Source organism: Arvicola amphibius, chromosome 3, assembly GCF_903992535.2.
Source record: "Arvicola amphibius chromosome 3, mArvAmp1.2, whole genome shotgun sequence".
Classification (NCBI taxonomy): Eukaryota; Metazoa; Chordata; class Mammalia; order Rodentia; family Cricetidae; genus Arvicola; species Arvicola amphibius.
Genome location: NC_052049.1, coordinates 124,305,032 through 124,320,738, shown reverse-complemented (window position 1 = coordinate 124,320,738; position 15,707 = coordinate 124,305,032). Strand labels below are relative to the sequence as shown.

At 46.1% G+C, this 15,707-nt stretch overlaps 1 protein-coding gene across 2 annotated transcripts in view; it reads left to right on the top strand.

Moving 5' to 3' along the window:
• The window catches only part of Peak1 (pseudopodium enriched atypical kinase 1), a 218,971-nt gene extending 203,970 nt beyond the window's left edge, over positions 1-15,001 (top strand). For both annotated transcript variants that reach the window (XM_038322797.1, XM_038322798.1), the window contains one exon: positions 8,515-15,001. In XM_038322797.1, coding sequence (XP_038178725.1) covers positions 8,515-9,678 — 1,164 coding nt within the window. In that variant the 3' untranslated portion in view covers positions 9,679-15,001. The remainder of the gene's footprint in view (positions 1-8,514) is intronic.
• Positions 15,002-15,707: the final 706 nt, after the last annotated feature.

The window sequence follows — 15,707 nt, the reverse complement described above, 5'->3', positions numbered from 1 at the left end:
AGTTCATAAACTAGCTCTCTGTATAATGTCTTTTGCCTAGACGAGATGGAGTAGATACCTGGTAGATTATTGATTGGCCTCACTGAGATCTTTTTTCTCATTTATCTCATGAGATAATCTGAAAAAATGCTGCCATGAAAGACTGTTAAATTTGGATGAAGTTACCTTAAAGAAGATGCTCAGTTTTTTACATCTATGAAAATGCAACTGACTCTCTGAATGTTTCCTACTGAAATCCAAAGACAATGGGTATCTTCTCTTTAATAGTGCAAGCCTTTGTTGTCAAGGCTAGGCAGTACAAAGCTCAGTAAACATGGGGACTTTCCTGTTTCCCCAGCAGGCTTACTTGCTCTTCCTCCTACACCACAGCCTTGTTAAAAGCTTGTAATAAAGTTGAGGTGAATTGTGGAGACCAGTGCTTTTTATTGCACTTTTTACTCAAATCCCAATTTGTCTTATTTGGGTAGATGCTGAGAAAGCAAGACACTAAATGAAAACGCATTAAGGGGAATAGCTGTTATCGGTAGGAATTTACAACAAGTTCATACTATCTACACAGGCAGTTAATTACTAGCTTAGGAGTAAGGAAAAACCTAGATGGAAATCCATCCCCACTTTTATAATTCAGCACAAATATGTCCAACATTGAAACATTACAGGAAGCAGGTGATCGGTGGCCAGCTACACATACACAGCCATCCTAGGTCAACACCCACTTCATTTCATGGCTCGGCATGTAGAAGTGTCAGAGGACCAGCTGGGAACTTGCTTAGAGAGAAGAGGTTTGGGCTTGTATGAACTTGGAGCCAAAATAAATTGCCTAATATGAGAAAAGTCAGAGCTTTGATATTAATGAGGTGAGAGAGCATAGTGGGGATTACAAGTTGGGGTTCACATTGGTTGAATTCCTAATCTGGGTCCTAAGCTCTAAGTCACAAATCGAATGGTCAAGCCTTACTACAGTTACCTTCTCAAATATCTCCTCTCTGCTCCAAATGAGTTCTTTAGCCATGTAAACATTTTTGTAGTAATTTAAGATTAAAATACCTGGCCAACGTGGTAAGTCTCATAGCAGATTTCTACAGTGTGGAGTCCTAGTTCTTTGGACCCAGACAGGATTTCATATATTAAACATTTCATCTATTTTGAATGTTGGTTGTAACAGCATTGCCTTCAGGGGTCATGGGAGGGTCTTACCTCTATAGCTGGAAGTAAAGGATACTCCTCAGCAGGTCGAGGAATTAATGTCAAGCAGTATCTGACCTATATACTACAGTATCAAATACTGGGTGTCAGCCCAGAACTTGTTTCCCTTCTGCAGTTGTGCATTTGTGTGCTGCAGCAGAGTAGCACGGGTGGAATAATGTGTGTGATCGTCAGTGTTTCTCATTTCTGTCCCTCTACAATTTATCCCCTACAATATCCATCTCACTTAAGGCTCACCGAGGCCCTGGAAAGCGCGTGGCGTGAGAAGGAAATGAGATTCCCTGCTGATAAAGTGGAAGTAGGCTGAAGGCTCACTGGGCCCATAATGGAAAAATAAAAGCTAATGTAGACTATTTGGGGAAGAGTCCTGCATTTTGTAATTATTACTTTCTTTGGGAAAGAGAATAGAAAATTGAGTAGAATGATGAAGGAGGCTTGTCGCTTTGTGTAGTTTTGTTCAGCACAAAGCCAGTGAGCCTTTGGGGCAGACTCCCTCAGCAGACAGCGCTCTTTGATCAGCTTACTCAGCTGTGTAGTCTGGTCATTCAAGAGTGTTGACTACTTAAGTTTGTCTGCTATTGCCCCTTCCCCATTCCTCTGCCAACTCCCATCTGTTTCCTAAAAGCTATTCATGTACTCTTAGCTGCTCTGAACGAAGAAGCCTTATCACCATACTGGATTCAACGTAGCTGTCTCTTGGTATTTTGTATGGGTAAATTGAACATGTATTATGTGCCTTGTTTTCTGCTAAGCCCTGAGATACAAGTGTCTGTCCTTAAAGTAGACCCAAAACTGAGCTAACTATAGTAAGAGAGATGTCCAGATGCAGGAGAGGTTGAGAGTGTTTAGCGCTTTCTCTCCATCAGAAGTAACACCTGAAAAGGTTTTAAAAGGAAAAGTAGGAATTCCTTTGCCACCTAAGGAATGAAAATAAGGCCTTGGACAGAAAGGGAATGGGAGACTGGCTACAGACAGAGCATCACGCGAAGAACAAGTTGGAAAAGAAATAGGAAATAGAGCTGTGAACGGCTGCTTAGATATCTAAATAGGTGGGTTTTAAAGATGGCTATGCTCCCTGAGAGGAGTTTTTTTTTGTTTTTTTTTTTTTTTTTTTTTTTTTTTTTTTTTTTTTTTTGGTTTTTCGAGACAGGGTTTCTCTGCAGCTTTTTTAGAGCCTGTCCTGGAACTAGCTCTTGTAGACCAGGCTGGCCTCGAACTCACAGAGATCCGCCTGCCTCTGTCTCCCAAGTGCTGGGATTAAAGGCGTGCGCTACCACCGTCCGGCTCCTGAGAGGAATTTTTAAAGGAATCTGTAGGAGAAGCAAGGAGCCCCATTGGAAAACCTTGTGGTAGCCCAACAACAGAGATGAAGAAAGAATAACTTAAAGGATATTTAGGAATAAAATCAATAAATGTTGTAAACAAGTTGGACATAAGGAGTAAAAGTGGAAGAGAAATCCAGAGGGGATTTGATACAGGAAAATGGAGAACTGAGCCAGATAGTGGAGCCATTCACTAGGAACAAAGACTAGAGAGTAAGGGTAGGAAGGGCTCAGGGTTGGTTGTGCCAGATATTTGCAATTCATAGGATAAGGCAATACAAATTATTCAGCCAGTGTTGCCAGTGTAAGATTCTGAGAGGTAACATGGGTTACCAGGCAGATGTGAGATCAGTGCCGTGTGCAGGGTGGTTGCTGAACACCAGCAGCTCAAGCAGCTTCTGGGACAGAGGGTCAAGAGAGAACAGTGAGCGAGCAGCTCCATCATACTCCTGCCACCTCCCACACCCAACTGCTCTCTCCTGCCACCTCCAGGCCCCAGACAGTGAGGGCATTCCAGAAGGGTCAGTCATGACGGACACATGCTGTCTCTCCCTTCCCGGCTGCTTATAATGTGACTGTGCAGTCACAGCCCCCCGCAGTCTACTTTATAAAAGTTAGCTGTCTAGGTTGACATTCTTATTACAAACATAAATGCTTTATAATGACAAATTTGCCTCAAAGGTATGCAGAGCAGTTGCCATGAGCAACACATAAAATGAGCCCCTGAGCTGAAATGAACATTTGGAATCTTTTCAGATTGTGTGTGAGGAACCATCGTCCAGCTCAGGTTTCCTGCTGAGACCAGGCTGTGCACGTGCTGTGAGCTTGACCCGGATCTAAGAGAGTCTTGAGAGAGGATAATTTGGCCCTAACTCTGGTTTTGTGTTTTGTTTTTCCATTTTCCAGCAGAGAACTTGTCCGTGGTTTTGAAGTGTCCCCACCCCTGTGTTTGGAAATTTTGTCAAATTGCTTCAGGATGCTGCAGTGACGTGCTGTGGAATCATCAGATTCCTTGGCCCGTTTAGCTGATACCAACCAGATATTTCTCCTCCCCTGTGTGTTTTATTAGCTCAAACATGTACCCATTTTCCCTTCAAGCCCCAGTTTTTGCACCAACGCATTATCCGTGCTGAGGTCACAAGGGTCATCCTTTTTGATGTTCCCCTGGCCCGTCTGCAGTGTCTCAAGCAGGCAGCCTGTGAGCTGATGAGCCTAAAACCCCTGTGCCCAGAATGGGCTCCTGGCCTGCTTGTACTCGTCTCATCAGGTGCTTCCCTTGCATGAACTCAGCATCACTACCTCTGATCCAGTCAACAGCAGGCAGATGGACCACAGGAACCACCCTTAGCAGCTGGATTTTGTTCTGTGGTGGGCAGAGGTGCCTGGATGTTGATATTGCAGCGCCCTCTAGTGTCTCTGGTGTTCAGCTGCTCCGTTTTTCTTCCATTGCAGAAAATGTTGATAAGCACATAATCTGCCAAAATTGGCAGCATTTTAAGTATGCTTTCCTATACAGTTTTCTCTTGGGAATGTGAACTTTTCCTGAAGATAGGATAGCATCCTCGGTCTGCTGTGTTTTTGTTTCAGAGCGTGGGGGACGGGATTCGGATCCCTGTGGGAATAGTTCTTCTGAATACTCTTTCTTGAGATGCCCCTATTCGAACCATCTACCCTTTATAAGGAAAGAATATGAATTCTGCTCAAAAGAAATGAAAATGAGAAACTGGAAGGTTTACTGAGTAAAGGAATTTAAAAACAAACAAATCAACCCCTGGCAGTAGGAACTTCATTTATTTATTCTAGAAAGAGTTCTCCAAAATAACTTTTGAACCAGAAATTTATCATCTGAAGTCAGACCATTTTGAGGTATTTTTTAATCTAAAGGAGTCAAGTTATTACTATTTGAAAAATGGCCCCTATGTAGTACATAGAATGATATAATATTCCTGCCTAAATTAACATCATTGCAGCTTCCATAATAAAGATTTATGAGCTTCCTATCATGTGAAACCCTATTATGGAAATCTCCATAAGTCCATATTTGGGTTATAACTAGCTTCGTGGTTATAAACCAATTAAAAGTCCAGTACCTTTCTTCTCTTTTACGCTTCATTCTTCTCTCGTTTTTACTTGCCCTTAAACTAGATTGAGCCATTATTCTCCAGCCCTGTCTGTCAAATGCACAGATAAGGAGTGCTTCCTGTTCAGGTTGCTCCTGGGCAAACCATTTTCCTCCCAAACATCCAAAGCAGTGGAGCAGTTTATCACCTCTTCTTTGTAAGTCACTCTGATCTTTATCTCGAGTTGAACTCTGAAGCTAAACATACATTCTAGTTGTAGAATCCATGCTCTTATCTACTTCCAAAACTTTGGAAGATTTTATAAAATATATGTCTGACTACCTTTCTGTGTACATGCAAAGAAAATTAGACTATCACAGTTAGGCTATCTCCTCTACCTCTGAAGTGGAACTACCAGACAGTGAGGGTTTTTTTTTTTTTTTAATGTAACTTGGCATAGAAAAAAAAGCTTGGTTAAACCATTTTAGAAGTAGTTTGGCTTCCTTAGACTATAACATAATGCTGTCCTTGGCATAAATGGTGATTACCTTAGCTGGGTGTGGCTAGTAGCTGTACATGGGAACCTGAGGCAGGAGGATTACTTCAGGTTTGATACTAGCCTGGGCTCCATCATGAGTTTCTGGCCAGACAGGACTCTTCAGAGGACACTATCTTAAAAAAACAAAAACAAGAAAATCTGTATCAGTCATTTATTAGCTGTCCTCATCAGGGCAGCAGTCAGAGCCACTGCTATGGCAGGTCGCTCTCAGAACTTAAAGGGAAGAGGGGTGGGACAGCACGAACACTCTCACACATCATACAAGCAGTGTGCATGTATGTATATGTGGTGTATATGTGTGTATGCATATATATATATGCATATGTTTGGTCTCTGAAAAAAAATAAGAAGTTTCTGTAAGATCGTGTTCTTTTTAACATTTCCAAGTGGTCTGATTGGTTAGCAACATTACATTTGTGTATCTTAGTCATGTGTAGATTTCCTTGATATACTTGATCCCGTTTAATCTCTCCTACTGCCTGTGAGGTAAAGTTTTCATATTCTTTATGTTGTTTGCTTTGTCAGGCAAGCTGAGACCCAGAGGAATTAAGTGAGCATACTCAGCTATTGGCAAGGCTAAATCCCGGGCCTGAGTCCTTGGGAGTGTCCTTTCTGTAACGTGACAACCGAATTTAATTTGTAGTCTCGTTTAACCAAGCTCAATGATATCTGATAGACCTTTCAAAGATGGAGGAGCTGGGACCCTGGAACCTCCATTTTAGCGGGCAATATGATATGGAGCAAATTATAAACTGCCAATGAGTTTAATGGTACCATGTGCCAGGTCTAACCCCCCCCCCCCCATACAACTAAATTATGGCTAGTATAGGATTTTAAATACCTGGTGACACATAAACATGAAATATTGCCATTGGTGCATTATAGAAGGAATTCATGTGATTGATGAGCATATAGGATATTTCACACTGCATGTGCTAGAGATTGAGAGCTTTCCAAAGATAATGTTTTCTGAAAGATATATGTTTGAACTTGAACTCTGCCTGAGGACATCCATTTCAAGACCAGAAGTTTGCTTCAAAAAAAATTAAAAATAAATAAAGCATTCTTTTCAATCTGATTAGGTAAGTATGTGGCAGAAGACTTGAAAGACCTTGGTTTTGGGTGTCTCAGTAGATATATACAGACTTATTTCTATGGCATGGAGCGGTGGCATCAAGTCACTAATTGTAGTAAGCATAGGCAATGACAAAGAGATGCTGTTCTCCCTAGAGACTCCCTTGCCCTTTTTTCTTTCATTTTTAATTTCTTTATGACTAAAAATCAGTGCATGCTGCTTCTCCAAAACAGAGCATCCATCCGTAGCTCCTAAGATGTTTGCAATTTTCTTTTTAAGTAAAATGGATAAAATGCAACTTTTTAAACTTGCTTTTTTTCATATTACTGTAAGAAGCAGGCGGTATCCAGCCACCAAGAGCACACACTCCTGGGGTCTGTGATGTCGAGGTGTGTGGTGTAGACTGTTGTCGTCTATGGACCAGTGCTAGACTTCACCTCTTGAAGCCCATTGGGCAGTTTCGTTTGTTTATTGCTTTTATGGCCCTTTGAGGTCAGAGCTTCTTTCTTGAGTCATGCCTACTTCATAGAATTTCTTATCAAGAAATTCTGCCTGATGTTGGTATGGGGGCGGAGCCACTCTAGATAGAAATTTCTGTAGGCAGTAAAGTGAAGCTTTGTTTTGCTGCTGTTGTCGTCTGGCTAGGAGAAGGGCAGAGTAGAACAAGCGTTGCCGTTGCAGCACACTGCAAACTCTTAACATGTATCTGGACCTTATCCTCTCTTTTAACGAAAAGCATAAACTGGACATGCAGCATTTCTTGGTGATAAAAACATTCAAAATCCTTCCTTCTGACTTTTTGAAATTATTATGTATTATCTATAATCACCATACTGTACAAAACATCTAAATCTATACCTCTGACCTGTTTATAGCTCTTGCCCAGCCTTCCCAGCCTCTGATAGCCACAATTTCACTTCCAGCTTCTGAGACCATTCTCTGGGACCCACATCTGACTAAAATCACACTGTGGTTCTTATGAGCCTGGTTTATTTTACTTAGCAGATGACCTCTACTTCCATCTGTGTGATCACAAATGACAGAATGTTATTTTTTATGTATGTGTGCCCTATTTTACTTATGCAGTTAGTGATCAATATAATTTCCATTTCTTGCCTATCAATAATAAACACTGGAACGCGGCTCTTCAACAGTGCAATTTCATTTCCCACGGCTATGCGGTGAGCTCGCTAGGTCATATGGCGGCTGCTTTTCATCAGTGGAGGCTCCTCGCTGTTTTCCACGGTGCTGTGCTCCTTTATGTCCCTCCAGCAGCGTGCGCGAGGTCCCTCCTCTGCTTTCACCAGCTCTTTTATTTTTGTAACAGCTCTTATTTTTTTCTATGATTTATATTTGCCACTTTTTAATTACGTATATGTGGGGGGAGAGAAGTGAAGCAGCATCTGGTCGCTCTGGAGCTGGAGTTACAGGTGGTTTTGATCTTCATGGCACGGGTACTGGGAACTGAACCCAGGGTCTCTGTAAGAACAGTTAGTTCCTAACTGGTAAGCCATCTCTCTGGCCCCCGTAACAGCCATTCTAACAGGAGTGAGGTGATACGGTTTTGATTTGCCCTTCCTCGTGGTCGTGTGTGTGTGTGTGTGTGTGTGTGTGTCCATCCCATTGTATGTCTTATACTAATTATTTTTCATTGGGTTGTTTGAGTTTTAGTTATTTTTCTTATTGTTAGTGGGTTTTGGTTAGTTGGTGGTTTTTATTTTTAATTTCTTACATATTCTGAATTTGGGCTCTTCTCAGATGTGTGGTTTCAAATATGTCTCCCATTGTTTTCTCTTCAGTCTGTTGACTTGTTTACTTTGTGGTACAGAAGTTTTTAGTTTGATGTAATCTCATTTGTCTATTTATGCTTTTATTGCCTATCTATCCCTTTGGAGTCTTGTACACAATTTTTTTTTCCTGCTCTAACATCCTAAAGCCTTTTCCCTGCTGGTTTTATAACCTCGGGTCTTGGGGTTAAGTCCTTAATTCATCTTGAGTTGATTTTGTAACTGGTGGGAGCTTAGAGGTCAAGTTTCATTCTTCTGCATGTGCACATCCAATTTCCCAGCACCATTTGTGGAAACCCTCGGTCTGCTTTAAAGGGCTGTGTGAAAACTACAAGTGGAACACGAAAAGCACTGAGCACAGCCTTGAAGGTGGGGCCCATGAGAAACGGTTGCCACCAACAGTGGTCACTCAGCACAGGGCTGGCTGCCTGACCGTGTGTCCCAGTCGGTCATCCTCAGTCTGTTATGGAAGGGAGGTTAAGTCGTGTTCCTTCCTCTCTTTCAGATCTGTAAGAGCAAAGCTCAGGAATCACAGCAGTATTACCATAGCTTGGCTGTCCGGCAGAGTCTGGCTGTGCATTTTAACATCCAGCAGGATTGTGGCCATTTCCTTGCTGAAGTCCCTAATCGTCTGCTTCCCTGGGAGGATCCTGATACTCCTGAAAAGGCAGAGGACGAAACTGAGAACAGTGAGGAGGAGGTAAAAGCAGAAACCGCCGGGGAAAACCCCCAGCCCTGCTCTGAAACAGAGTCATCCCAGAAAGAGAACCAGCGAGTCACGAATAGGAAACAGAGAAGCCATGTTGTAGTGATCACCAGGGAGGTTCCCCATCTCACTGTGGCCGACTTTGTGCGAGATTCCTTGGCCCATCATGGGAAAAGCCCTGACCTGTATGAGAGGCAGGTGTGTCTGCTGCTCTTACAGCTGTGCTCTGGCCTCGAGCATCTCAAGCCCTACCATGTCACTCACTGTGATCTGCGCCTGGAGAACTTGTTGCTTGTCCAGCACCAGCCTGGGGGAGCTGCCCAAGGCCCTTCACCTGCAGATCCTTGCCTCCCCTCAGCTTGTCCCACAAGGCTCATCGTGAGCAACTTCTCGCAGGCCAAGCAGAAGAGCCATCTGGTGGATCCCCAGATCCTCCGGGACCAGTCCCGCCTTGCCCCAGAGATCATCACAGCCACCCAGTATAAGAAGTGTGATGAGTTCCAAACGGGCATCCTCATCTATGAAATGCTGCACCTACCCAACCCTTTCGATGAGAACCCAGAGCTGAAGGAGAAAGAGTACACGCGCACAGACCTGCCTCGCATCCCTCTCCGCTCCCCGTACTCTTGGGGCCTGCAGCAGCTCGCCAGCTGCCTCCTAAACCCCAACCCCTCTGAGCGCATCCTCATTTCTGACGCCAAAGGCATCCTCCAGTGTCTGCTCTGGGGCCCCCGTGAAGATCTCTTCCAAACCTTCACCACCTCTGCAACCCCAGTACAGAAGAGTGCTCTGCTCCAGAACTGGCTGGACATCAAGCGAACACTGCTGATGATCAAGTTTGCTGAGAAGTCCCTGGACAGAGAGGGGGGCATCAGCCTCGAGGACTGGCTTTGCGCTCAGTACCTGGCTTTTGCCACCACAGACTCCCTGAGTTACATTGTGAAAATCCTGCAACACCGTTAATGTGGCCTGGATCTCGTTCTTATTATGAAGTACTCCCACCTTCTTCATGTTGCCCTCAGGTCCCTGTCCTATACTCACTCAGAATTCAGGAAAGGAGAGAAGCTAACCTGCCATCCTTGTCCACGAGCAGAGGGGGCCATTCAGCAAGGTCATCCACAGCTTTACACAGTGAGAAGCCAAGTGTTTCCTTACTGTTCAGAAATTCCACTGCACAGCCGTGCAGTCACCCTCCCGTGGAACATTTGTCATCTGAATAGTCCCACAAACCTGGGGTCAAGAAGGAAATGGACAGCCATGGAGGACCAGCTCCGGCAGAGTACACTAAGTAAGCTGCGTTCACCTCTTCCAGAGCGGAAGCTAGTCTGCCTGTCTTCCCTAGCTAGCGGCACACATCCACCAACATCGGCTGTCATCCAGTGATGCTCGCCCGGCAGCTTCCTCTTCCTGTAGTATCCACAGCTGCCTCTTTCCCGGGAGGGCATGCCATTCTGCTTCTCGGCTCAGTTTTAGTCACTGGGGACTGGCCTTTGTCCTGGCCGAAAGGTGAAGGAGAGATTCCCGTCTGTTGGATGGTGGGTCGTCCATTCGTCCATTTCCATTTGCTCTCTTAGTAAATGTGTACCGTACACAAAGAACAACCTGACAGCAGCAGCCCCACTGCCACTGCTTGCCCGGCCTTCACCTTTACTCTGTCCCAACCTGCTGAAGTTCGGGTTTTCCATCCACTTTTTGGGGCCCATTACAGAGCTGACCGGAGATGGTGTCACCAATGCCTCAGCAGGATGGAATGCAGTTCAGAGTTTATGAAGAGTTGGCAGGACATGAGGAAATAATGTCCTTGTGTGTGCAATTCTCCAGGGGCCCTCAGGGAACAGACTTTAAAGTACTGTTCTTTGATTACTATCAGACCTATCGGCATGGCAGCCCGGACTGGTGGTGGCTGAGTCAGTGTCCCCCACAAGCAGCAACTGGCCACCTCCCTTCCATCAGTAGCCAGTATCAGCTACCCTGCCAGATGCTGTCGACAGTGGCTCTGAATGAAATGGCTGTCCACTTAGCATTAACATCGCCTTAGAAAGCACCTCAGAGCTGGCTTTTGAAATGGCCAGAAGGCAAGGGAGGAGGGGCAGCCACTAAGATGGCTGGCCTGCTCCTAAGAATGCCAGCCTCTTCCAGAAGGACCGCCTCCCAGAGTGAGTGGCCCCCTGCTCCGAAGACTTTGCGGTAGATGGCCGGGAGCTGTTCCTGTGGGACCTGTGCTCTCCCATGAATTATGTGCAATTTTTGTATGTATTTTTAATCTGTATATTACAGTGTTTATGTTGCAACTTTACCTGAGTGAGAACTACAGAAAACCTTCCTCTCTTCCCTTGGCACATACTTGCGCTAAGAAGCGAGTATTCTTTCCACCTGTGTGTATGTTCGCTCATGCACTTGTTTTATTCAAAACTGTGAGTATTTGTTTACTTCAACCTCAACATCCCAAGAGTCACTTGAATGGTAAGTGTGTACACATGTGTGCCTGTGTGCACGCACATGCTGGAGATGGGGACCAGGCCTCCGGGGAAGCAGCCTGTAGCAGAGTTCACAGGCCTGTCCTCTGCACCCTGCCAGTGAGGAACCCTGGGGAGCCCCATCCACCAGCGCAGAGTCATCTTACAGCCAAGACTGACTGTGCAGTATTACTTGGGTGGCACCTTAGTGGCCTTGGATATTTCTAGACTTTTAACATTTTTAACAGCCTTTCATGTGATTCACACTTATCAAAGAGAATCGAAAAAGGAGAATGTATTTTATTATTCATTTTTAAAGAGAATAATATGTGTGAGGCTGCATAGGGAGGATGGCCTTGTGTTCCTGGCTAGCTCCCCAAACTCCCAGGAAGAGAGGGCTAGTTGGCTCACGGAGAGTCTTGTCCCTTCTAGATAGCATGACCGTGGAGTGGGCAGCCGTGAGTCATGGTTGCATCAGGCCTTGCATAGCCCGTGTCACATAGCTCCCCGCCTAATTATGCACTGAACCGGCAGCATGACGACCACCGGCCGAGTCAGCTGGCACAGTTCTTCACTCCCCACAGCGTCCGCAGATTGAGACCTTCTCAGTGTCGCTCTCTTGGTGCCTTGCCCGTGTAAACCCAACGTTAACTGTGTAAGGAGGTTACATATTTAATGCAGGATGTTCCCTAGCCCTCCGTTTGTTCTGTCTGTAGACACCCTTTTCCCGTTAGCTTCGACCCAGCCTTCTTCCGTGCTGCGGTAAAACAAGCATGCGCACTTCCGCTGCCGCTGCCTCACCGCTCTCCGCTCCACGTGTCTCTCACTGTTCTTAAGTCCACACGATTGAGAGGCGAAATAAAAGCCTAGTGACAAGAGAAGGGCCTCAGCTTCCCAGAGACCGGTGGCTGTGTTCCCTGTCTCTGGGAATGGCCACAGAATGTGACGGACAGGAGGAAGGTGTCCTAGGTGAGGTCAGAACAGACAAGGATTGTACTTCCAGGCAGAGTCCATCAGGTGGTCCTCTGAGCGTTTCTCAAAATAACGAAATTCAGTCAGTATAACTTTATCATAGATTCCCATTTTAATTCATCCGTCGGCTGAAGGGAACTCCTCCCTCTGCAGACACACACACACACACGTATATACATACATATATTATGGATTTTGGAGTGTCACTGGTCTAGCACTTAAAGTTCTCCTAAGTACCGTCTTATTGAGCGGATTGTTTTTTTCTTTTAAAGTCTATGCCATAGATTCTTCCATTACGTTGAGAGTGTGAACAGCTAAGCCCCTTGGAGCCTTTCCTTCAGCCGCGTGGACACTGTCTCAGCACATGTGGACGCTAGAGAAACAGGACTGTGGCTGGAGCAGGCAGCAGTAAATGTCTCTCTCTCAGAGTGCCTTGTTAGCATAGTAACCTAGCCATGGAAATAAGAAGTGTTTCACAGAGAGGCCCAGACTACCAGCAGCCTCCTGTGCCGCAGAGGAGAGCCCTTTGGGGATGTGTACACCCACACAGTGTGCAAAAGTTCACCATGAAGGACAGCAGTTAGATGAGCAAATGGGCAACAGAACCCGTGGGGGGACAACATGAGACTCATGAGCATCACCAGCCCCGAGGCTGAGTCAGATTGGCTGGCAGACAGACGGCGGCGGTGGGTTTCGGGATTTGCTCTCGAGGTGGGCTGAATGAGGTCATGGGGGATGTGCGCTCCTGAAGGGACGTGGTTGCACTCCTGCTCCTCAACTGCTGGGGCCAGGGGGCCAAGAAGCTGCACGACTCAGGAGCTACCATCGCAAGAGCGCCAGTTCTGCCTCAGAGCTCAGGGTGTATTCATGAACGTGGAAATCTGAGCCTCTAGGAGGATCCGTGTTTCTAAGAGCAAAACCTCTGTTGTCGCAAAATCCCAGGAAAGATCTTGACGCCCACAGAGTAGCAGGTCACGGAAGGCTTACGCTCAGCTTTCCACATTTAATTTCTCCAATACGGGAAAATCACTGGGCATTAGCCGGTGACCTGCCGTCAGGATTTTCCCATAGCTTTTACCCAGAGTGATCCAAAAAGATACAGGCTAGTCTCAAAAACTGGGGTGGATTTTGGAAGCATCATTGTATGTCAAGTAATCTGGGTATATAAAGCATACACGCACACTTGGAAACAGGACGAGAGGAACTCAGCTCGCTGGGCCAGCTCTGGCATGCTTGTCATTCCCCTCTCTAGTGGGTAAGGATTGGGATTCTGATCCAGTCTAATAAGTGAACAGGATAGCTGCCCATAAAACTGGGTTATTAGATTTACTTCACTGAAGCTCATCTTCCCAAAGGCCCAAAGTGCTGCCCTGAGACAGACCCAAGTGCTACCCCTGGGGAAGTGTGCACTGAAGTCCACCTGCCCACACTCACAGCAGTGCACAGCCGGAGGCCCCAAACCAATGCCCCCCACAGGAGGTCAGAAGAGCTGTAATGCAAGATCCTAGACAGGTTATACCAAAGAAGTCAAGCCTTTCCATCCTGCTTCTCAGACAATGGGGATGTGCTGTGACAGATGCCAGAGGAAGGGAGTCTGTACACATTCCATGACCTGGGTGTCCAACTGTAAGTCCATTCTCAAAAAAATAAAAAAGAAAGGAAGAAAGAAAAGAAAAAGCAGTGCATTTTGCACATGAGGAGAAAAAGAAGGTGAGGGTGGTGGGAATAAGGGAGTGGCAGCAGCCGAAGCAGGTAGTGAAATTCCCTGGTATCTAAGAAGGAACCCGTAACTGGCTCGCTCACCATGACTGGCTGTTGCCCAGACCTTAAGCGTGGGAATGCCTCGTCTGTGTAATATTGAAAGCTTGGGCTGGAGTTGATTTCTTTCTTAAAAAGCAGGTGCTTTCAAAAGGTTTGTCTCGAGAACTCTTGGGAAATTTCTTAACACACCGCACCATTTTATGAACCTTCCCCCGAAGGTGATTGTCATCAGCATCTCTTCCAATGTGTCTAAGTACCCAGACTGTCCAAGGTGCTACGCAGCTGTCAGCCACCTACCCCTGCAGCTGTTTTAAATTAGAGACCTTTGCGTCAGCTGCCACTGGAAACGATGCCCACTTCGATGGGCCACCGGGGTCTGCATTCTGAACATCCTCTGTACATTCCCCCTTCGAGAGCCTCTCCGTCCACTCCCGCTTCCCACCCCTTCCTACCCCCACCCCATGGTTTTTTAAATCAAAGTTTCAGGGAATCAAGAGGTTGGGGTTTCTTTTGAGCCCAGCAGAATCGCAGAGTTCTATATTTTGCTATGGATAGTGTTGTGGTACAGGAAACCCACTCTGCCCGTCAGTTCGTGACTAGTTTGTGTGTCTGCACTCTCGGTAACTTGAATGTTGAGCCAGCCCTGTGGCTTCAATGTGGTGTTGTTGAAAGATTAAGCCACACAGCTTTAGGAAGCCCACTTGAACCGTTCCTTTCTTGCCCTGTTCCCTCCCCAATTCTAGAGTGTTGTGCGTGAACACACTGGGTTGGGTTTTCTGTTCATGATATGGAGGGCGATTTGTTGGGAGATGGACACAGAAGCAAGATGTCACCGGTCTTGGTGATTGGAATCATGACAGTCCTTACTCTGACCTCTGATTCTCCATGGCCCTGCCCACACTCTATTGGAGAATCTTGTTTCCCTCCCTCCAGCGCTCTCCCCTTCTCCTTGCATATTTACAGTTGTACGAATCAACAACAGATCCCCATGTCACCAGTGGCGCCACCCTTTGGTTTGCTGTGGTACTTTGCTGTGTACTCTGTGGCCTCACGTTACTGTGTAAATAAATTCAGTTTAATATACACAACGAACCAGACTTCATGTGCATGTCCTTCCAGCGACCTGTCCTTGGTGACACGCGGCATGGGTTTGGCTGCAGATGCAGCTCTCTTACTTATTCCCAGGAGGGCTGCCCATCCCTGAACCAGGCCTTTAGCCGACGCCCTCCGCCTCCCCACCCCATCTCTTCTTTTCTCTTCAGGGCCTCTGTAATTTGAGAAAAGGAGAGCAAGTGGAGGCGGCTGCCCGTTCACTGGGTGAGATCGCCCCCTGGTGTCCAGTCATGACAGGCTACCTTGTCAGCAAGGCTTGGCCAGCAGCGACAAACCTACACACAGAATTCACACACTTGAGGTACCTTAAGGTACATTGTCACATGAGACATCCTTCCTAAGGCAGATAAGCTAATAGGCAGGCCACCTGGGAAGACCGCAGTCAGCAATGGCGGTACCACACGATTGAAGTAGCATAGCTGAACGTACGGATGTGTAGACTGTAAGCCAACTTAAGCTCAAACTCCCTCCACTGCCGCCATGGTGGGCGGTCTCCACAAAATGTTCACGCTCATCTCCACTGCCAAGCCCTCTAGAATTTACTAACGCTGTTCTTAAGGCTTACCCAGCGAGGTAGCTGCCAGGCTTGGGTTTTATGTTTCTGAGGTATAAACTCCATAAATGTGGGCTGCAAAACTGTGTTTCCTGCATCCAGGAGGAAAAGACAACAAGCTGACTAGACATTGCCCA